The sequence below is a fragment of the Aureobasidium melanogenum genome, assembly GCF_000721775.1.
Source record: "Aureobasidium melanogenum CBS 110374 unplaced genomic scaffold scaffold_7, whole genome shotgun sequence".
In the NCBI taxonomy this organism is placed as follows: Eukaryota; Fungi; Ascomycota; class Dothideomycetes; order Dothideales; family Saccotheciaceae; genus Aureobasidium; species Aureobasidium melanogenum.
Window position 1 is genome coordinate 649,668 of NW_024470059.1, and position 21,763 is coordinate 671,430.

Here is a 21,763-nt window from a genome sequence, read left to right on the forward strand (position 1 = left end):
TTCTTTGCAGCGCGCTCCGAGATCAACAAACAAACAACCGGACTTCAACCCCGCCAATGCACGTCTTGGCGAGTCCCTTCAATCATCTTTGTCGTCCTTGTCTTCTTCCTTCTCCTCAACCTCAAAATTGATAAGTTTTTCTATGGCACCTTTTGCGTTTCTCGTAGTAACACGGTACTTTCCTCCATCCTGGTCAATTCGTGTCAGCTATTGTTATGAACAAAAAGCAATGATGACCAACCCATAAGTCTTTGATTGTCAGCTCGCGAGTGCGTCCCAAGCTCTCAATAGCAGAGATACGGTCTAGAGTTGCTTCCAGGTATTCATCGAAGCCCCTGGTAATCAGTCAGCGAATCATGTTGTGCTCTGCTTAGGATTTTTTGGACTTACTCTTCGGAACAAATTTCTCGCATAGCATTCATCATCGGAACTGAATCGGCTCTCACCATGGCCTTGCTGTCGATGGTGAAAATGTTGATAGCATCATAGCTCTGGATGAAATCGGCACGCGTCATGATCTGTCTCGCTTTGTGAAGGGGTATCTGGGGTAGCATATGGCCTTTGTCCTGGTCGTACTCTAGGTTATCTTCCTTCTCCTTGTCTACTAAAGCCTTTGCCAGGACCATTGCAGCTGACTGACACGTTGTTAGCAAAGCTTTCAAATCTAAGAAGATTCTACTCACAGCATATTTTTGTTGATCCATAACGTCATCATCCATTTCCTCACCCAGGATCCAGGTTTGCGACAGAAGCCAAGTCTTTTCTGCGCGACAAATGTCTTCGCAAGTTTGAAGCATGTCGGGAGACTTTGCGACACGATTGAGGAAAGCAAGCCTACCGCCCACTTTCTGGTAGACTTTTTCTAGAATTTCCGAATCTAGAGGTTTGTCACTGTGATATCTTGCCCGGTAGTTGGATAAAGCCATCATGGCTTTATCTCGTGGTAGATCGGGAACTGGCATTACCACCATGCGTGTTGCCAGCTGCTTGAGTCTTTCGTAAACCCAATAATCGTCGCTGTTGAAGATAATAGTGGCCAGGTTGCTGGCAGCCCATTGTTCTAGGCTAAAGATCAGTTATGAGTCCAATTCAAAATTAGTGACACGAACCGGCTCTCTGCTGCAGTAATTCGAGAAGGTCGCGTCCATCCTCGTCGTCCCGCAGCAAATGCATGTTGTTAATTATCATGATCAAGGGTCTTCCAACAGTTGCTCTCCTGCGTAATGCCACCTTTTCCAGCTTGTTGAATGCTCTCTCTATATCGAGCAAAGCGGAAGCATCACGAGGGCCACGAATCGAGAAGAGAGATCCAATGTTGTCCTCGTGATATTCGAAATCGAGAGCTTTGCCCAAGCGGACGCGGAATATTTCGAGATCAGCATGAGCATCGAACATGGCAACACCTTCACCCTCTATCTTGGCCATGGCGTCGATGAGCATGGAGCTTTTTCCAGTACCCTTTTCGCCCACTATGAGATAGTACTGTCCTTTGAGTTCACCACGAACAATTGCATCGAGTTTGGTTTGCTCCTCACGAAGAATCCAGTGTTCCCGATGACCATCTTCGCTCTTGGACATGGCGGCAAGTTCTAGAACCGGGTCGCCTGATTGTGTATTAGCTTTGGGAGAGATTTCGAAACTGTGCATGCATCAAACCAGGGGCAAAGGCATGTTCCATCTTTCTCAAAATCAGAGCCTTGTAGTAACGGGTATAGGAGTAGCCAATCAGACTAGGATTCATGGGTTAGACATGAGCATAAGATTGGCACATGGTATATCATACCCAAGAACGGCCACTGATGCGAGTGTGGTGAAGGTTGACTCTAGAGACTTCCAGAAGATGGGTCTCCATCTGCTTTCTTCACCTTCAGACTTGTTGCCTTTGCCTCTATCATCATCTTCTTCAGGTGTTGGTACGCCCGGAATGGAAGTAAAGGCGCGAGCACGACATGTCAGATGTGTCTGGAGAAAATTTTGAGGGTAAAGACCCAACTGCAGAGGCCTTTTCGTTGTTTTGAATCTCTGCAATGCTAGTGGCCGCAACGACGACATGGTCGTTCAATGTCAGATGACCAATTCGAGAGGGAGCAACAGCGGTTCGGGGAAGTTGAACAGGCTGGCTGTCACAGACGAGATCTGGAGTAGAGCACAACGGCTTCCTTCTGCTTGGCAGTCCCTTGAATTTGCCTACCTTGCTTTGTTCAGCTATCTGAAGTCTAGGGCGGGCATGTACTTGAACGCCAGATGGCCTGTCCCTGTCGGGAGCTCTGGAACAAAGATCAGGCTTCACCAACTCTCCATCGCGAGAAGAACTAAAGATCGGGGAGACGTTGTCAGAGACCACGAGTGCGTGTCATATATGTAGCTCATGGGACGTGCGAGCGAGCGAGGGACTGATGGAAGCTCCGACTTCAACCGAGGGAGATTGCCGAGTTTTGTGCGGCCTCGCCTTTAGAGGACAAAGATTTGGGCGATTGGACTTTTGATGTGAATCACAAGCTCGTGCAGCATCTAACTTCTTGTATTATACTCGTTTTTCTCTTGTACTATATCTTTGGACATTGCGCGCCCGTTTGCTCCTTGTTCTCCTTTTTTTCCGTTTCCCTTTCGACAAAAGTTTGGCTGAAGCATGGCTGCGGACAGTGAGACGAAAGCTCAAGGTAGGCAAACATGACGACGCAATTGGCGTTCGAGTCGGCCACTGACGGCGAGTATACAGAGGTGCAGAGCAATGGCACAGAGGCTCAGAGCAATGGAGTAGAACAGCACGAGGCTCAGGATGGCCAGCAGGTTGAGCAAGAGCAGGAGCAACCAGTCGAGAATGTCTTCCAGCTCACCATCCACCTACCTCATGCTCCTGTAAGAAGCCCGCCAACCCTACAGGTACGACGCTTCTGACACTCATCCCCAGGGACAATGCCAAATCATGGTCAGCCACCTCGAGCAAGTCCAAGACATTCGCCAATCCATCATCGACCTCCCCTTCACCTTCCAGTACACGTGCTTCCACCTCGAGCACAAGGGCAAGCGCATCAACGACTTTGTCGAGCTCTCCGAAGTGCCCGACATTCAGCAAGATCCCGAGCTCCACCTCGTCGAGGACCCTTACACCGAGACACAGGCCCGCATGCACTTTGTGCGCATCCGCGAATTGATTGGTGCATCTGGTGACCGTACCGACCTGTTGCACGGTATTGACGCTGGTCTTTCGCTACACGACCACATCATCAAGCCCACTCCTGCCGATCAGCCCGAAGCTCCTGCTAGCGAGCATGCCATGGTCGACTACGACCTTGACGCCCGCGGTTCCGTAAAGACTCTTCTTTCGCCCTCGCCTGCCAACGCTCCCAAGACAGTCAAGTCTCTGTCCTTGTCTGCATGGAACCCCGCTCCTTACCACCTGCGCCAAAAGGGTCACCTCATGTATCTCCTTGTTTCCACCCTCGAGGGCGAGCAGTTCCACATCACTTCGCACGTCTCCGGTTTCTTCGTCAACAAGTCGACAAACAACAAGTTCGATCCCTTCCCTCGTACCGCTCCCAAGCCTCATTCTGCACACTCGCTCCTCACTCTGTTTGGACAAATCTCGCCTTCTTTCAACGATGCTTTCCGTAGCCTGCAAGAGTACAATGGCCAGCGTGACCCTCTGGCCGCTTTCCAGCTCGCCAATGCTGTTCCCGCTAGCCCATGGGTTGTTTCGCCCAACTCGGCCTCTTTGACAAGTCATGTTGCCGATGCTGCTCGTACTCAGGAGAGTTACCTCCTTGCTGGTCCCGAAAATGCAGAGACTCTTCGCGACTGGAACGAAGAATTCCAATCGACCCGCGAGCTTCCCAAGGAGAATGTCCAAGATCGCGTTTTCAGAGAGAGACTGACCGCAAAACTCTTCGCCGAGTACAACGAGGCTGCCGTTAGAGGCGCTGTTCTTGTTGCTCGTGGAGAGGTTGCTCCTCTCAACCCTACCGAGCCTCGCGACGCCCAGATCTTTGTCTACAACAATGTCTTCTACTCTTTTGGCGCCGACGGCGTCGGCACTTTTGCCGCTGATGGTGGTGACGAGGCTGCCCGTGTTGCCACCGGTAAAGATATCATGGGTGTCAAGGCTACTAACCAGCTCGACATTTCTGGCATTTTCACTCCTGGAACCGTTGTTGTCGACTACCTTGGCAAGCGTCTCGTCGGTCAAAGTATTGTACCGGGCATCTTTAAGCAGAGAGAGCCTGGTGAGCATCAAATCGACTACGGTGGTGTTGAGGGTAGAGACGTTATCGCCGAGAATGACGACTTCAAGCAGCCATTCGCTGAACTCAGCAAGGCTTTGCGTGTAAAGAGCCACCCTGTCTGGGACAAGGAGAACAAGAGACACGATCTTGAGGCTAGTGTTGAGACCAAGGGCCTGCTTGGTACTGACGGCAGAAAGTACATTCTCGACTTGTACCGCATTACTCCTCTGGATGTTGCTTGGCTCGAAAAGTACCGTAAGGAGAACTCTGGTGATGATGACAACTACCCTCACAGAATGGCTGTCCTCCGCCCTGAATTGGTCGAATCATACTGGAGACTGAAGCTTCGCGGGTATGTTCAGGCCGAGGTCCAAAAGCGCCGTGAGGCCAAGGAGGCTGCTCCCGAGAGCGAAACTGAAGGCGCCGAGAAGAAGGAACCCGAACAAGAACGTGTCGATGTTTCCGGATTTTCGTTCAGCCTCAATCCCGATGTCTTCTGCGGCCAGCGTCCTCAGACTGAGGAAGAGAAGGATGAATGGTCCAAGGATGAAGCAGAGGTTCGCGCAGCGTGCAAGTACCTCTCGGAAGAGATCATCCCCAAGATGATTTCGGACTTGCAAGATGGTGACGTTGGCTTCCCCATGGATGGTCAGTCGCTCACCAATCTGCTTCACAAGCGTGGTATCAACATGAGATATCTTGGAGAGGTCGCTCGTCTTGCCGACAAGCCCGAACAACCTCGTCTGCAGGCACTCAAGCAGCTCGCAATCCAGGAAATGATTGCTAGAGCATTCAAGCACGTTTCCAGCAAATACCTCAGATACCAGTCACCACCATTTGTCCAGGCTTGCATTGCTCACTTGTTGAACTGCTTGTTGGGCGCCGACCTCACCGCCAAGCCTACAGCAGAGACTGACGCTTCCCTCAAGTCCCTGTACCCAGAGGAGGACTTCTCGTTCGAAGCTGCCACACCTGAGTCTATCAAGGCTGGCATTGTTAGCGAAATCAAGAAGCGTTACAGATTTGACCTTGGCGATGCTTGGGTGCAAGCTGGTAAGCAGGTTCAGTTGCTCCGCGAGGTTTGTCTCAAGCAAGGTCTCCAGCTTCAGGCCAAGCAATATGCCTTCACCAAGGATGATGCCCCCGCCCCAGCTCCCACCCAGGCTCCTGCACCCACCACCAATGGAAGCTCTGGTGGAAAGAAGAAGAAGAACAAGAACAACACTGAGCGTTCGCCAGCACCTGTTTCTGCCCTCACTGCTCCCACCCAGACCTTCCACCCCGACGATGTTCTCAACATTGTCCCCATCATCAAGGATGCAGCACCACGCAGTGTCTTGGCCGAGGAGGCTCTTGAGGCCGGTCGTATCTCGCTCTCGCAGGACCAAAAGGAGCTTGGCCAAGAGCTGCTCCTCGAGTCTCTCTCCTTGCACGAGCAAATCTACGGCATCTTGCACCCCGAGGTTGCACGTGTCTACTACGCCTTGTCCACCATCTACTATGGTCTCGACGAGAAGACTGCCGCTGTCGAGCTTGCTCGCAAGGCCGCCATCATTTCCGAACGTACCCTTGGTCTTGACCACTCCGAGACTGTTCTCAGCTACCTCAACTTGAGTTTGTTCGAGCACGCAAGCGGCAACACCAAAAATGCCCTTGCCTACATTCGTCATGCTCTTGACCTGTGGAAGGTTGTCTATGGCACCAAGCACCCCGACTCCATCACCACTATCAACAATGCTGCCGTTATGTTGCAAAGCATGAAGCAGTACCACGAGTCTCGCCTCTGGTTCGAGTCTTCCCTTGCCATGTCGGAGGAGGTTTCTGGCAAGACATCTGTCAGCACCGCTACCTTGCTCTTCCAGCTCGCTCAGGCATTCGCTCTTGATCGTGACTACAAGAGTGCCGTCAACCGCATGCGCGAGGCTTTCAACATCTTCAAGAATGAGCTTGGTCCCGATGACCGTAACACCAAGGAGGCAGAAACATGGCTTGAGCAGCTTACCCAGAGTGCTGTTTCGCTGGCAAAGCACGCCAAAGTACTCCAGGACAAGAAGATTATGCTAAGACCCAAGGCCCCCATGGTCGGTAGAGGTGCTAGACCTCAACCCTCGATTGGCCAGAGCATTGAAGAGGCTGCTGCTCCCAGAGCTGCGGATGGTACCAATGACAACAGAAGTGTCGATGAGCTCCTGAAGTATATCAACGGCGACGGCAGCAAGACTACACCAAAGAAGAAGCAGACTAACCCCAAGAGAAGACAGGGAAGATCGTAGGTGGATGCAAATCCTGTACATGTAGAGCAGGAAAGGGTCACTGATTGGTTGACACCTTTGTAAAAAAAAAAAATCTGGCGAGCCACCTGTACTTTTGTTTATTTGTTCTCACGCATGAACGTCCTGTTATACATACCCTCTCTGGCGTTGGGTTTGTTGTACAAAAAGCTTTTGTTTGGGTTCTTTTACATCGCCGCTCATGCCATCGTTTCGATCTATTCAAACTTGTATTACTATATTGCAATTAGAAATGTTCCTCTTTCGTGTTCGCATGTTGAGAAGTATCAAATGAACTTGGTTACGCCATCAACCTGAGGCAATGTTGTATTGTTCCAACTGCTCAGGGAAGCATCCGGTGGAAGACTTATTGCTTACAGACTCCCAAAATCGACAAATGGGCAGTGGTGTAGGGAGTGCTTCTATCTGTGCTTTCTATTCTACCATTCGTGGCTCTATACACAATTGTGTTAATGCTTGCCTGTCGTGAAGAGATTCTCATGAAGTGAACAGGGTCATCCTGCTGACTACAAGTACACGGGTCCGAGGATCACCAAAGCCGAATGTCCGATACAGCCAGCCACCAAGTTTCTACATGTCAGCATTATCTCTGTGATACTATGCTTCTTTGTAAAGGCCTGATTCAAAAATTCCCTAGAGCCAGCGAGAAGATTACCCTGAAACGTCTCTAGAGGTACACACAATATGTGGCACTTCCTTGATCTAAACCACGATCAAAAGCTCGAACGAAGACGACTACTAGATCTCTATGGCGCACTGGCTCAGGTCTCTGCTCTGATTCCTCTTGCTCTTCTTCAGGTCTACTTTCTAGGCATCTGGCTCCGGCGAAAATGGTCGAGAAAACACGAAGACGCCATACCAAGCTCACCACATCTAAAGAAGCAGCATATAGATGCATTCAAAGGGCCTGCGGCAAGCTTTCAGAGTGTCCGGGACAAGGCCGTCTGGTGGATGAGTGATGCATATGATGTCTGGCGATCTCGCGTCACGAAAGGAGAGATGGTGGCAGGTGCGGTGTGGACAGCATGGCTAATCTTCTTGAGTTGCGTTCAAACACAAGGTGGTGTGTCATCTCCTCACTTCGAGGTTCTCGCAGCCGCTGATTCTTCGAACAGATTATCTGCACTTGACGAAGCGATTCGGCATTGTGGGTGCCTCGCAGCTGCCATTGCAGTATCTCCTCGCCTTCAAGTCACCGTTCAGCCCCATCCAACACCTCACTAGATGTTCCTGGACGACACTTAATTCCGCCCATCAGGTTTTGGGTCGGATCTCGACCATTCTCTTCTACTTACACGCAGGCTTCTATCTCAACTTCTTCATCCAAGCACATGTTTTGGCAAAACGTATCAAAGACTGGGACGTCATACTCGGACTTGTGGGAACGATTGCATTTACAGCCGTAGGCACGACTGCGCTTTCGCCTCTTCGCAGACTGAGTTATCGTGTCTTTTACACTACTCACGTTAGCCTGGCTAGCATTTTGCTGCCCGTACTCTACTTTCATGTTCACCACATCCGCATCTACATTATTGAGACGGTGGTAGTGTACGTGGTGCATTTAGTGCTACGTATATTCAACGAATACAAAGTGGAGGGCTCCTTGACCTTGGTTCCTGGAACGGCCAATTTACTCGAGATCAATATCCCGATACTCGCAAAATCAAAGCAAAAGTCGATCATGGAATGGCAACCAGGCCAACATGTCTACATTTCTCTGGCGCAGGGTCCAGCATACATGCGATCGCTCAAATCAAGGAGTCCGTTCACCATTGCCTCACTACCATCTGAAGACGGCAATCTTAAATTGGTGGCCAGAGTACTGGATGGGAACACGGCTGCTCTTGCAAAGGCTGCGACAGAAGGTACGACTGGAAAGGCTTCTTCCACGCCCCTCATTTTGGAAGGACCATATGGCTTATCGACACATTCAAATACCTTGCTCGAGTACAACCGTGTCGTGTTCATAGCTGGTGGTGTGGGTGCAACGTTTATATTGCCACTCTACAGAACATTACTCAAGGATCTCTCACCAAGTCCTGGAAGCCGTAGAAGGCAGAATGTTGCCTTTGTGTGGGTAGTCAGGGATGAAGCAGAGACAAGTTGGGCGGTACCCGAAGACGAACCTGAAACGAAGGGCATGCAAGAGCGCATGTCCGTTTATGCCACCAAGACCGGTAGAATGAACAATGACGAGAACAAGACTGATGATGCCGACGATGGTATCGAGCTTGAGCGACTGTTGCCTAGTGGTGGCATCAACGACTCCGTGCAAAAATGGCAAGTATACCCAGGTCGCCCTGACTTGGGCGAAATGATAGATGGCGTGTTTAGTCACACGCGGTATGACACCAAAGTGGCAGTGCTCGTCTGTGGGCCAAGGTCGATGGCAGATGAGGTCAGGAAGAAGAGCAACAAGTGGGTTGGCAAGCGAGATTTTTGGTTGCATGTCGAGACTTTTGGATTGTAATTGTAATTGGATTTGAAGTTTAATTCGTTGACCCTTCACGCGATCATACTATATCAGCTAGCAAATGAAGTACCACTCTGTCTCTGACCCAACTTGGATGAAAACCTGACACAAAAAAGCGTTGTCTGGTGCCGGGCGCGTGGAAGTGGTAGAGGCGCGTGTATTGTACTAACAGTCTCATGATCTTGAAGGGGTCAAAGAAGACAATTGCAGACAACGTGCAAATCAGAAAGATGAGGATTTAGTTAGTAAATGTGTCGACGAACTTGAATACCATTCGCATGATCTAGCTCAGGCGTCACCGATGTAGAGGAAGCCCGTACCAGTTGCAAGTGCAGCGATACTCCACAGGGCAGACCAACCAGCGGCTCCATAGATTGTGGCACCCTCGACGGTAGCAAACACCCTGATGAAGGAGTGGATGGCAGTAAAGACAGCGAGCAAGAAGGTGCGTCTGAACAGCACACTTTCTCTGGTGGAATACTGGTCAACGCCCAGGTTCCACATCAGAGTGTCTGCGAAAGAGGCAGTCTTTGGGTCGAACTGCTTGTACTCGGAAGGCAATGCACGAGCATAGACGATGGAAGTGCTGAAAAGGAAGTCCTTGGCAGCCCAACCAATGGGCAAGCAGGCAGCAAAGACAACAGGGAAGACGGCGTTGTGAGCAAAGTCGAGGGTAAAGACCTCTTCGAAGGTGTTGATCAAAAAGACGGGCAACCATGAGGCCAGACTGAGGTAGACAAGGGCCGAGTAAATGGAAGCAGCGAAAGCGGTCATGTACATTTGGATGGTCTTGTCGACAGCCAAATCCTTGATGGTACCAGGAGTTGTCAGGGTGCGCAGGTTGTTGTGGTAGTTGAGAGGGCGTAAGAGCCAGAAGGGAAACCACAACGAGAACATGTCAATGACGAGAGCCAGAGCAACAGGCTCGAAGCCAATGCCGAAGAAGAGGTACAAGAGGGTGTAGTAGGGGGCGTTGGCCATGCCGGCGAGTTGGACAAAGTCAAAGTCTGGAGCGGTGATTGTGTCAGCGAAGGCAAGTAGACAATGCATCGATGTGTGTACTGACGATCAAGGCGGCAGTACCAGCCAAGAGTAATCTCAAGCAGTCTCCAAGCAAGCAGAGCACCAATTTGCCAGGGCTCGTTCAAGCTGCGGCTCACAGCAGCAAGCGGGGCGCCCATGATGTCTGGCACAAAGCTGTACAGCAGGGCGCTGAGAGCCGGGCTCAGGATGATGGACAGAGGGTATGCGAACCAGGTGGGCAGACGGCGCGAGGCATGCTTCTCGCGCGCCTCGTCGAGGGGTGATGCCGACGATGCTGCCATGGCAGTGCGTTCTGAAGGCGCGCGGAACGCGTCTGCATCGACAAGAGGCGATGTGGCGACGACGGTCGAATCGTAGCGTCTGTAAGCCATTTGCGTTGATGATGGGGACTTGGGAGCGTGTTGTAGAAGAAAGACGCGTCTGTCAAATGTTTCCAGCTCTGACGTACCTAGCTTTGGTCTTGGCAATTTCGACTTGTTGCCAACACCTGTCATCCACGTCTGGTACCAACATTCCTCTGACCATAACAGCGGCACCCAACACTGGCTTTCACGCTCTGCACTGGCGGGTTGATGCTGCCATAATCACTGAAGTAGCTTCGATACTTCCCATGTCACGTTGACTGTCCGCTTTTCTATTCACGTTCATGTAACGGTATGGTCTCTCTGTGTATCCGGCGAGTTTCTCCGTGTGCAATAACGACCAAAACTCGTCGAATCAGTCCTGGCGTTGCCGAAAATGGAATGTCATCAACTCCCCAGAGTTCTAGAGCCCTGATATTTATCTCGTCTTGACTAGTACTCAACGGCCGCCCGAATTCAATCTTCGTTAAGGCATCGTTGACCGTTATGAATATGGTCACCCGCTAAGACAATAAGTCTAGAACCCATTGCCCAAAGAAAACCATCCATTGTTCCTGCCCTCGATGAAGTCCTTGCATCGGCGACTCTTGGTGCTCTGTTAGAGCAGACTTCTATAACGAAACCCTTGGACAGGAACCACAAGCCCAATACTGCAGGCACGCCTACACGTCTCTCATAACAAGTCAAAGACGCCAGGAAGTTGTACCCATGAACATTTCTGCTCGGTCATTATCCCTTGAATCGCCTTATTGAGACATCATGGAAGACAACAACATTGAGCCGACACTACGGCTGCTCGAGAAGGGAGATGCTTCGATAAGTGCACATTTGCAACTCGTACGAACGACGAATTGGCAACACTACTCGGTCGGGCCCATGTCATCCTGGCCTCGAGAGATAGCCACCGTCCTCTACCTGGTCATGACCGCATCCCGACCACAATGCTTGGTACTTGGAGAAGAAAATCTTTTACTTTACAACCAGGCTTACGGCAAAATGGTTCGAGATCTTCATCCCAAAATCTTTGGCCAACCATTGGACAGTGTGAAGGAATGGCAGAATCACGGAGCTCAAATGGCTGCACACAGACAAGGCGCTGCGACCTCGCAACTCACCTACGCCTACCCCTCCTTTGTCATACCAATGTTGAATCAAGGCAAACTAGAGAATGTTCACCTCCGGCTCGACATTACAACATTACCACCACCCATGAAGGGGTTTCATTTGTGCTTTGAAGACACTACGGATCATGACTTGCGCGAGAGGAGGCGTTCGACCGTGCGTGAATTGTCTAAAATCTGGAGTACAGCAAGTGATCTACCTTCGTTATGGCAACTCATACTACAAAGCCTTTCTGGACATCCCGAAGATTTTCCTCTAGCAGCGATATACTCTACTAGGACATCAAAAGCCTCTTGCTGTTTACAGAAAGAAGATTCGGATACAGGTATCTATCATCTTGAGGGATCCGTAGGCGACTTTTTGGACGACGCTTTTCCGCCCAGTTTCCATATCGTCACTTCAGAACCCAACTTGGAGCCTCTCAAACAAGCCATTGTAACCAAAGATCAAGTCATCATTGAACGATTACCCGAGGAATGGGCCAAGGGATCATTGCATCGTGGCACTCGCGACATGTGTACAGAAGCAGCAGTCCTTCCAAGTAGCTTCACCAAGCACCAAGATGCAGAAGCCTTGCTTTTGATTGGTTTGCCAACCCGGACTCTCCTCGATGAGCCTCATCAGCAACACATCGGGCAGCTTCAAAGTGAGTTTGCTCATGCCGTAAATTCCCTGGTGGCGACTATGGAGGCAACGTTTCGGAGAAAAGAGAATGCCAGGCAAAATCAATTAGAAAAGGATTTGCTTGCCAAGGAACTTGCACTTCGCCAAAAGGAGGCAGAAATGGCAACTACCTTGGCCGACAAGGTTCTGACTGTGATTGACGAGGTCGAGTGAGTTCTTTCCTTCTCGCAGGACTATTTCAATTGCGTATTGACATGGAGCAGCATAGGATTTTTTGAGTATAAGAGTACGGGAGAGTTGGCGCGAGCCAATGAATGTTACTATCGACTGAGTGGCTACCCCCGAGACTGTCCAAGTCACGTACAACATAAGTTCCTTGACCTCATCTATCCAGCGGATGTGGATACGGTTTTGAAGGCTTGGCACTCCATGATAAATGGCGAGTGGCAAAAGTTCGAGTTGAGATATCGAAATGGCACTGAACAAGGTCAATGGGTGCTTGTGGCTTGTCAACCGATCAAGGACAAGGATGGAAACGTCACCACGATCATTGGGGCAGTCACTGACATTTCGGATCAAAAGAAGAGCGAGAAGATTGCTCTTGATCGCGCCGAAGCACTAGAAAAAGCCAGAGTCAGCGAAGAGAGGTTCAAGCGATGCATGGAGGTTGCTCCTTTTGGATGCATGGTTGTGGACACCACCAAAGGAGTACAGTATGCCAATGAAGCATGGTGGGAGGTATCGCAATACGCACGTGTGCCGCTTGATCAGATTGATTGGACATCTGTGCTGCATGAAGATGATCTAGAAGTTGCAAAACAAGGCTGGGAGGTGTGTAGAGAGTTTTACATTCTTTTGATGTTATCTGCTAACAAATTACTTCAGGCAATGCTACGTGGAGAGCAGGTGGTTTACAATCTACGACTAAAAAGACTTTGGTACGATGCGGACGGTGAACCTCGAGGACCTGCAGAAATAATGGTGACTTCACTACCCGAATGTGATGACACTGGCAAGGTAATCAGGGTCATCTCTTTCACCATTGATCAGTCGCATATACGCCACCAAGCGAGGATGCAACGAGCACGCATTGAGGAGGCAACTGAGGCGAGAAAGAATCAGGAGATGTTTTATGACACAGTCTGTCACGAGATTCGAAACCCTTTATCAGCGTGAGTTGCTTTTGGCTTTTGTTCGAATACCTAAACTGATAGAGTTGTAGTGTCATTCATTGTACAGATTCCATCAATGACAATCTCATTGAGATGCGTAAGCTGGTTGAAGACCTCGCTACTTGCAGGATGACAGGCTTGGATGACAAGATTAGTTGTCTCCTTAACCATATATCAAGCAGCAATGAGTCCGTCGAAACCATTTCACACTGTTCCGAGCATCAACGACGCCTGATCTCCGATATCCTTTCGCTCTCAAAGCTCGATTCTCAGCTACTGCAGATTAATCCTTCGCCGACCTTCGCCATGAGTCTCCTTGAAAGTATACGCAAAATGTTTGAGACTGAGGCTGAAAGAGTCGGTGTCACGTTGGAAGTTGTTGCTGATTCTTCGGTCTGCGAAAACAACGTGGAACAAGTCAACCTGGACTCTGGGAGAATTCTTCAAGTTTTGATTAATTTGGTCTCTAACGCGATCAAATTCACCAAGAACGAGTCTGGCTCTCGTCGAATCAAGGTTACCATGGGTGCTTCTAGTGTTAGACCATTGGATCTACCGGTTGACTCGTTTCACAATCAAGAATCTATATATGACACGGTGTATGAGGGTCAGGACGAATTTTATCTGTGGTTCACCGTCACCGATTCTGGAAGGGGATTGTCTGCTGAGGAGAAGGCTCGCATTTTTACCAGGGTGAGATTTCATCTGACCAAAACTTCCGTTCTCCCTCAAGTATGTGAGCACTAACAACTGAACAGTTTGCTCAGGGTTCTCGCAAGACCTTTAGCGAATACGGAGGCTCTGGCTTAGGTTTGTTCATCTCAAGACAGCTTGTCGAACTGATGAATGGACAAATTGGTGTTTCAGCAGAACTTGGGCAAGGAAGCACATTTGCATTCTTTGTCAATGCACCGCACGTGCAGCAGATTGTGAAGGTGGACTCGACTTCGAGCCATCAATCCAAGGCCGATTCTGGCATACTTGTCGAGTCGACTGCAACCTTGAAACTATGCACAAAGACGACACTACTTGTCGTGGAAGGTAAGGCATGGCCATCTCTGACTGTTCAGCAAAGGCTGATCATGACTAGACAACATTCTCAATCAAAGAGTGCTCAAGAAGCAACTAATCAAACATGGTTATGAAGTACATGTTGCCAGCAATGGTCAAGAAGCACTCGACTTTGTTACCAACCCGACTCGAGAGAAGATAGACTGCATCTTGATGGATGTAGTCATGCCCGTCATGGACGGTCTGACTGCAGCAAAACGCATCCGAGAATGGGAAAGACAATGCAGCTTCACCAGCAGCAACAGCGATGGTAGCATCAAGTCTAGGCCACGACTTTCGAGAGGAAGCAGCTCAAGTTCCATCAGAAGCAATTGGAGCTTAGGCAGTAGCAATGCTGATGACAATAGCAGCGTGGTCTGCAATAGGCTACCTATAATTGCCATCAGCGCAAATGCGAGACCGGAACAGACGAATGATGCCATTATTGCTGGAATGGATGACACCATAGCCAAGCCGTTCAGGATCGTGGACCTAGTGCCTCGGATTGACCATTTGCTGGACAGAAGGGCCTCTCCGGGCAGGACTTGATTCTTGATCTTTCTTACATACATCAACTTCTAATGTTATTCACCACTTATTTGATTCCTTTTAAGAGTGCCAGCAGTCCGCACAGCGCGAGGTTCATCTGAGTTGCCCAACGAAATTGCATTTATTCTGACTTAAAAGGGTTTGACCAGAGTTCGGTGTGAAAGCTAATCTACAAGAAGTGAAGTAGTCTTCGAATTTTTTTAACAGTGGCAACAACAATGACAATAGCAAAAACGAACACGCTTTAGTGAACATGAAAATGTAAACAAGAGGTGTATAAAGGAAACAGAAAATTGTTGAAAGGAGAAGGTGATCGCACATAGTTATCCTTGAAATCGTCAGAGGTATAGCATCATCATCTAGTTCCAGCCAAGAGAGTTGCCTGCAAGGACAGGAGCACTGATGCCTTGTTCCCTGACGCTGCGGCCATTGGCGCTACTTCCACTTTGGCGACTACCCCTACCGCTAGTAGGTGTCACGCGACCGCGACCTCCCGACATGAAGTAATTTGCTGCACTGTTGCGTTGACTCATCTCGCCCCTTGCGTCAGTGTATGGTACGCTGCTGCTGCGAGCATGCGAAGAGCGCTTCTTCTTGTAACGACGAGCAACGTAGACCATGGCTGCGGCATAAACGGCAGCACCAGCGACTGCTCCAACACCAATACCAACAGAAGTACCATTGACGGGTGATGAGCTGCTCGAGTCACCACCAAGAGGTGCACCATTGCTATCAGAAGTGGTGTCTGAGCCAGATGGGTTCTTTGCACTTCCTTGGTTGTTGCTCATGCCATTGGCACCAGGTATCATGGGAATAGCAGGGTTGATCATTCCCATCAAAGTCTTGGTAGATGCATCGGGGTTGTTGTACAGGGTAGCAACCGAGGTGTGCAGATCGAGCTGCAACTGGTTGACTGCATCGGATGGAACATATACAAGAGCTAAGGTGGTGATGTAGTGCAACGACTGGGTAGTGTCATAAGGCTGCAGCGCGTACATCTTGACCTTGGCTGCATCGACGTTGAGACCAAAGGCCAAGCCAGAAGGAAGGTATTCGAAAATTTGGTTTGCAGAGCCAGCAGTGGAGACTACGAATGGATAGTTTAGACCATAAGTGAAACCAACTTGGATCAGGGTGGTATTATCGGGAGCCGAGGGCATGCCGCCGGGTGGTTGAATGACACGAGGCATTGATGAGGGGATACCAGATGCCTGAGAAGCAGTCGAAGTAGTCGCTGTTTCTGAAGGTTGATACAAGATGCTAGTCTCTATAGGCATTGTTGTATAGGTATTGGTTCCAATTGGCACAATGCTGGTAGGAGCAATGCTGGTTGATGGCTCAAAGGCAAGAGAGGTGGATGCTGCTGTGGGAGCTGGAGATGCAGGGGTAGTCGGGACTACTGATGTCAATGGAGGAGACGACGCTTCGGTGCTGGAGGCAAACCCAATCGGCACGATGGTGTCAGCGGTCGAAGTAGCACTTGAAAGGCTTGAAGATGCGCTGCTTTCGGCAGTAGCAGACACTGCGGTAGCCTCTGAAATAATTGTGGTTGAAGCACCGCTCGAAACTGTCATAGATGAAGAAGAGCTGACGTCCCAAGTAGCTGTAGCGGTGGTTGAATCACCGCCAGAAGACACGTCGAGAGTTGTTCCGCTCGACAGTGGGATAGATGTCGAAATGCCAATCGCAGCAGAAGTTGTCATGGTGGCATTATTGGGCAAGAAGGAAGGAACACTAGATGCTTGCGAAGCTGATGCAGATGCAGCAAGAGATGATTCGACAGCTGAGATTGATGCAGAGACGGAAGAGGCGATTGACGACGAGACAGAAGAGATGGACGAGAGAAGAGATGATGGAGGAGTCGTAACCGGAACGGGGATCACAAGCGTGCCAGAAGTGGAGCCCGTGAAGGAGGTGATTGAAGGTGAAACACCTGTAGGAGCGACTGTAGCAGAGATGGCTGTTCCGCTGCTGACGATGATACTGTCTGTAGATGGAATGGCGGTCTCTGTTGCAGAAGATGGAGTAGCGGTGCTGCCACTAGCGGTGCTGCCAATCGCGGTGCTGTCAGCAGCAGTGCTACCAATAGCGGTTGCCGAGGTCAGACTGCTATCAATGTGAGATGCTGCAGTGCTGTTTGCAGGTACAGAGATGAGGGTCCCAGGCGTAGCAGTCGTCGTCAAGGCATCACTTGAGGCGGTACCCGAAATGTCGCTAGTAGCTTGGGATACCGTGGCTGAAGTTGTGGCCGAGATGTCTCCAGAGAGGGTTGACTGGAGAGGAATTGTAGCACTCTCAGTAGTGTTTGCACCATTGGTGACCGAGGCAGTAATTTGCGATGCAGGCAAAGTGCTGGTGCCAGAGACAGAGCTGTCAGTAGCTGTGACGGCGGGCAGAGAACTCGAGTCAGTGACGGAACCAGGGAGAGCCTCAGTGGTGTTCTCGGCTGCGCCAGTAGATGTTGCAGAAGCATCCGTTACGGTCGCAGAAGCGGTGGTGCCAGATGCGAACGAAGCAGAAGCACTCGAGAGGAGGCTCGAGAAGTCTGAGGCTAGCGACGATGAGATGGCCTTGTCAGAGGCTGTGGCCACTACACTAGAGAGTTCGGAGTCGAGAGAAGAAGCGATGCCTGACAAGACACCACCCAGAAGGCCAGTCGCGGTGGGTCCATCGGACGAAGTCTTTGTGGCGTCGGTTGTCTCAGCAGAAGCCAAAGAAGAGATGCCAGTCTCAAGGGCTGACTGTGCTGAAGAGACAATGCTTGACAGGACATCAGCGGTACCAGTAGCACCAGCACTAGCAATACCACCGTCCGAGGTGGTGATACCAATGGGCAATGGGATGATGGGAGTGGTAGAGCTCTCGATCGAGGCGGTACCAGTGGACAGAATCTCGGTAGAGTCACCAGTAGTTGTCGCGAAGAGAGGGAGAGGGATTGTCGAGGAAGTGGCGGGTACGGTGGTATTGTTGGCGTCAGTCTGATCGGCCACGGCAGTCTCAGTGCTCGACTCGCCACCAATAGTTACAGAAGCAGAAGCTGCGGTTGAAGTGGTGGGCGAGCCTCCATTTAGGAATGTAGAAAGACCGACAATGATGCCACCGCCAGTGCTCGAGTCTGATGACTGTGAGCCGCTAGTCGAGGAAGCTGTGGGTAGAATGACAATGTCTGGAATGCCGCCAGTAGATGCAGCGGTGCTAGAATCTTGTGTAGTTGCAGTAGGCTGCACCTCATCGGCAGACGAAACGGCAACACCAGTAGAAGCGACTGATGACTGAGCATTGTCTGGCGAGGAAGTAGGCTGCACTTCGTCAGAAGATTGAACGACAGAGCCAGACGAAGCAGTGTTGGCGGTAGGCTGAACCTCATCAGAGGATTGAATGACAGAGCCGGATGAAGCAGTGTTGGCAGTAGGCTGGACCTCGTCAGAGGATTGAATGACAGCACCTGTAGATGCTGCAGCGACAGGAACAACAGTTTCCGTCTGGACATCATCAGAATTCGAAGCAGTAGGGGTAACAGATTCGGATACGACACCACCAGTAGAGGCAGGTCGCTGGACTGAAACATCAACATCAGAAGAAGTTGCGGCTGCGGTTGGCTCGACGGTTTCGGAAAGGACTGCACCGGTGGATCCAACAGCAGAGGTCGAACCAACAGAAGCCAATGTACTTGAAGCGGTAGGTGTGACCGACTCGACAATATTGACTCCGGTCGAACCAACGGAAGAAGGTGGTGACGAGTCGCTGGAGGCCGGTTGGATGTTTTCAGCTGATGTTTCTCTAGAAGTTGGCTGCACGACCTCGCTTGGTATACCACCAGTCGAAGCAACAGAGGAGGGTGCAGTAGGCTCGACGGTATCCGAGATAACATTTCCGGTAGAGGCAACAATCGAAGAGGCTGTACTTTCGACACTTTCGGTAGACGAGGCAGTGGGTTGAATGACCACTGAGGGAAGGCTGCCAGTTGATGCGACTGAGGCTGTGGAAGATGGAGCAGTTGGCTGAACAGATTCGGAGAAGACCTGTCCAGTCGAGGCCACAGAGGCTTCAGATGACTGAACGCTCTGGGAAGTGGACGCCTCGGTAAACTCGACCGACTGGGCCGTAGATGAGATTGTGGGTTGAACAACTTCCGAGGGAATACCACCAGTAGATGCTACAGCGGGAGAAGCTTCGGAAGGAGACGCAACTGTCGAGGAAGATGCGATGGTCGGTGCAACAGTCTCACTTGCGACATTACCGGTCGGTGCGACAGCACTTGAAGAGGCCACGACCGAAGACTGTGTAGATGGTTGGGTCTCGGATGACGCTGAACTGACAGTACTCTCAGCAGAGGACGACGTGGTTGAATCCGAAGATGCAGTGGGAAGGATCGTAGTAGAGGGTGACGAGCCAGTTGATGCTACAAAGGTATCGGCGGAAGTAGTCACAGAATCGTCAGAGCTTGTGGTCGAGTCGCTGGTCGCAGCCGCTGCTGCGTCCAGCGCAGTAGAAGGTGAAGCGGTCGAGAAGAGATCTTGGAAATCAAACGACGATGTCGAAGAAGGATCCTGGGATTCGGAAAGAAGGGAAGAGATTGCTTGGAACCATGAATTCGGTGTTGATGTTTGGGCTTCCGAAGTCGAGGAAGAAGTAGAAGAGGTAGAGGAGCTGGTCGTGTTTTGCAAAGCGTTCTGTCTCTTCAAAGGACGAGGAAAGTAGTATCGCATTTGTTGTCCAGGACCGGCACCTTGCTGAGGTGCGGGGGCGGCCTCGGCGGTGATTAGTACAGGACCCTGGACAGACATCACTGCCAGGGCGGCAGCCCAGACAGCAGAAGACGTCCTCATGTTGGCCTGTGGTTAGCTGCCGATCGAATTTTGAGTCGTGAGTTATAGGTGACAAGCAGTGATCTGCAGGCGGTGTGACTTGGGGTGTCAAAAGCGCGTTTATAAACGAGTGGACTTGACAAGAAATGCCAAAAGGAGAATATTCTGTGGACGTCCTGTCAGCACCGGGCTGCTATGCAAGGAGCCAGGGTGTTGAAGTGGGGGGAAGCAAATGCGACTTACAAGATATTGAACAAGACCGGGCAACGGCCGTGGTGTTTTGGCAACAAGAGGGAAGAGGAGGTGAAAAGATGAAGGTGTCTGAAACACTAGAACATCGTTTTCCTTCCAAGCCAATCGTGATAAAATGAGTGTAAGGGGTCGGCGTTGGCAAACAAAGAGGCGTCGCGAAGAGCAGTTACGAGTGGCGTGGCGGGAAACAACGATGTGTCAACGGTCACAGCGGCGCTCGTGTCAACAAAGAAGGAATTGACGTGCCGACACAAAGAAAGCAAGACCAACTAATGCCAAACGACAAGGCACTTGAAGTGGTGGAGATGATGCGCTCTGTGAAGCAAGAGTATTCCTGTGCGCACAAGAGGACAACGACAATGGTTGATGGACAATAAGTCGAATCCTCCGAGGCCAGAAGAACAAGAGAATGGATGAATGAACGAAAGGATGATCAAACAAGGCGACAAGTCGATCAACCACGATATTAGACGAGGATAATCAAAAGGCCAGCGAAGATTGATTAAGCGAAGGTGGGCCCGACTCTTGTGAGAATCGTGAAAAGAGAAAGTATGTCGGTCAGATGTGAGAAAGAAAACAAGAGTGCTGGAGGGGCTGCGGAAGCCGTTGTCGAGTACCGCTGGCAAAAGGGGTGGAAAGTCGAAAGGTCAACGGGCTGTCGCGCGCGCGCGTTGACTGAGAAAGCTCGCAATGCACAGTAATATGGAACCGTTAAAAGAAGTAGGAAAAGATGGTGCGGCAGCGGACAAGAAAGCGACGACGTCGAGACTCGAAAAAGACGTGAAGAAGGGAAGGGGAACAAGAGATTGCCCTTTCGGTTGCGGCTGCCAAACTCTCCGACTGCTGATAATTTTCCCGAATCAGCAAAGTACCTGAGACTTGGTGCATCACTCTCCGCAGACTAACGGAAGCCACCACCAATCATGACACCCTCTGTCGCGCTCAAAATAGTTCCAATATCGATGCTCGGCTTGCTTGTATCTACCTCGCTTGTTCAATGTTCTATACCGCAACACCTGATACAGCCGCACGCCTAGGTACTCTTTGCTCTAGAGAATACATATCGTAAGGTGGTCCTCGAAGCCCAACAACTCCCTTCTTGTCGTCATCGCAGTGCCGGTGGGTCTCTCTACAGATGAGACGCGTGCGCAAGCATCAGAAGATCTCCCGCTATGTAATCCCCGTTTGATACACATTAGTGTGCTAACAAGTCTCCACTTCTCCAAGCCTTTTCAAGCCACACGATCAAGCCGAGACGCGAACCAGTCCAGTTCCATGTTAGCATCTCCAGGCTCTGTTACTGTGGCTAACGCTTGCCCTGGGGTCTCCTGCGCCAAATTGAAATTAAAGGTTTGTCCCAGCTGAACCGTTTGCTGCTCTATTGATTCAGGGGATCAGCTTGTAGTGATTTAGGTCTTGGTCCATGAATCCAACTCCTAGCAGAAATACGGTGTTCAAAACGTCCTGCAAAGCGTAAAAAATAACAGGATGAATTATGGCATCTCTACGGAGGATGAGTGGTTCTGTGTTGCTTTGTGACCCTGCAGTTCGGCGGGCGCACTAAGATGGCATGAAACAGCCCGCTCCACAATCGACCAAACCACAGCCAACTTGTCATCGAAAACTGCATGAAGGGTTCTTTCAGCTCGATATACTTTAAGCATTCAGCCTCCACCAAAACTCGGCCAGAATGCCTTGTGTCTGTGTATGTTTAGCGTCACACTTGAGTCATGTGAGAGCAAGACTGGAGGTCCATGGGCTTTCATCTGGGCTTTCACCATTGCCGGTACGGT

At 50.5% G+C, this 21,763-nt stretch overlaps 5 protein-coding genes across 5 annotated transcripts; 3 read left to right on the forward strand and 2 right to left on the reverse strand.

Annotated features, from left to right (window-relative positions):
* Positions 1-78: 78 nt before the first annotated feature.
* Positions 79-2,052, reverse strand: M437DRAFT_74503 (uncharacterized protein; the record flags this gene model as incomplete). The annotated part of the gene is made up of 7 exons (XM_041026249.1): positions 79-189; positions 242-335; positions 391-635; positions 684-1,060; positions 1,110-1,604; positions 1,657-1,730; positions 1,784-2,052. The coding sequence occupies 7 exons, from the start codon at positions 2,050-2,052 to the stop codon at positions 79-81; spliced, it is 1,665 nt and encodes a 554-aa protein (XP_040880965.1).
* A 577-nt stretch (positions 2,053-2,629) lies between these two features.
* M437DRAFT_46184 (uncharacterized protein) lies at positions 2,630-6,496 on the forward strand (the record flags this gene model as incomplete). The annotated part of the gene is made up of 3 exons (XM_041021223.1): positions 2,630-2,660; positions 2,741-2,859; positions 2,912-6,496. 3 exons carry the CDS (start codon positions 2,630-2,632, stop codon positions 6,494-6,496), a joined length of 3,735 nt encoding a protein of 1,244 aa, XP_040880966.1.
* A 702-nt stretch (positions 6,497-7,198) lies between these two features.
* On the forward strand, positions 7,199-8,984 carry M437DRAFT_45610 (uncharacterized protein; the record flags this gene model as incomplete). Its single annotated transcript, XM_041021115.1, has 2 exons — positions 7,199-7,577; positions 7,630-8,984. The coding sequence occupies 2 exons, from the start codon at positions 7,199-7,201 to the stop codon at positions 8,982-8,984; spliced, it is 1,734 nt and encodes a 577-aa protein (XP_040880967.1).
* Positions 8,985-9,275: 291 nt separating this feature from the next.
* M437DRAFT_74519 (uncharacterized protein) lies at positions 9,276-10,402 on the reverse strand (the record flags this gene model as incomplete). The annotated part of the gene is made up of 2 exons (XM_041026250.1): positions 9,276-9,994; positions 10,054-10,402. The coding sequence occupies 2 exons, from the start codon at positions 10,400-10,402 to the stop codon at positions 9,276-9,278; spliced, it is 1,068 nt and encodes a 355-aa protein (XP_040880968.1).
* A 750-nt stretch (positions 10,403-11,152) lies between these two features.
* On the forward strand, positions 11,153-14,910 carry M437DRAFT_46255 (uncharacterized protein; the record flags this gene model as incomplete). Its single annotated transcript, XM_041021235.1, has 7 exons — positions 11,153-12,348; positions 12,403-12,970; positions 13,025-13,311; positions 13,362-14,004; positions 14,070-14,352; positions 14,402-14,642; positions 14,748-14,910. 7 exons carry the CDS (start codon positions 11,153-11,155, stop codon positions 14,908-14,910), a joined length of 3,381 nt encoding a protein of 1,126 aa, XP_040880969.1.
* Positions 14,911-21,763: the final 6,853 nt, after the last annotated feature.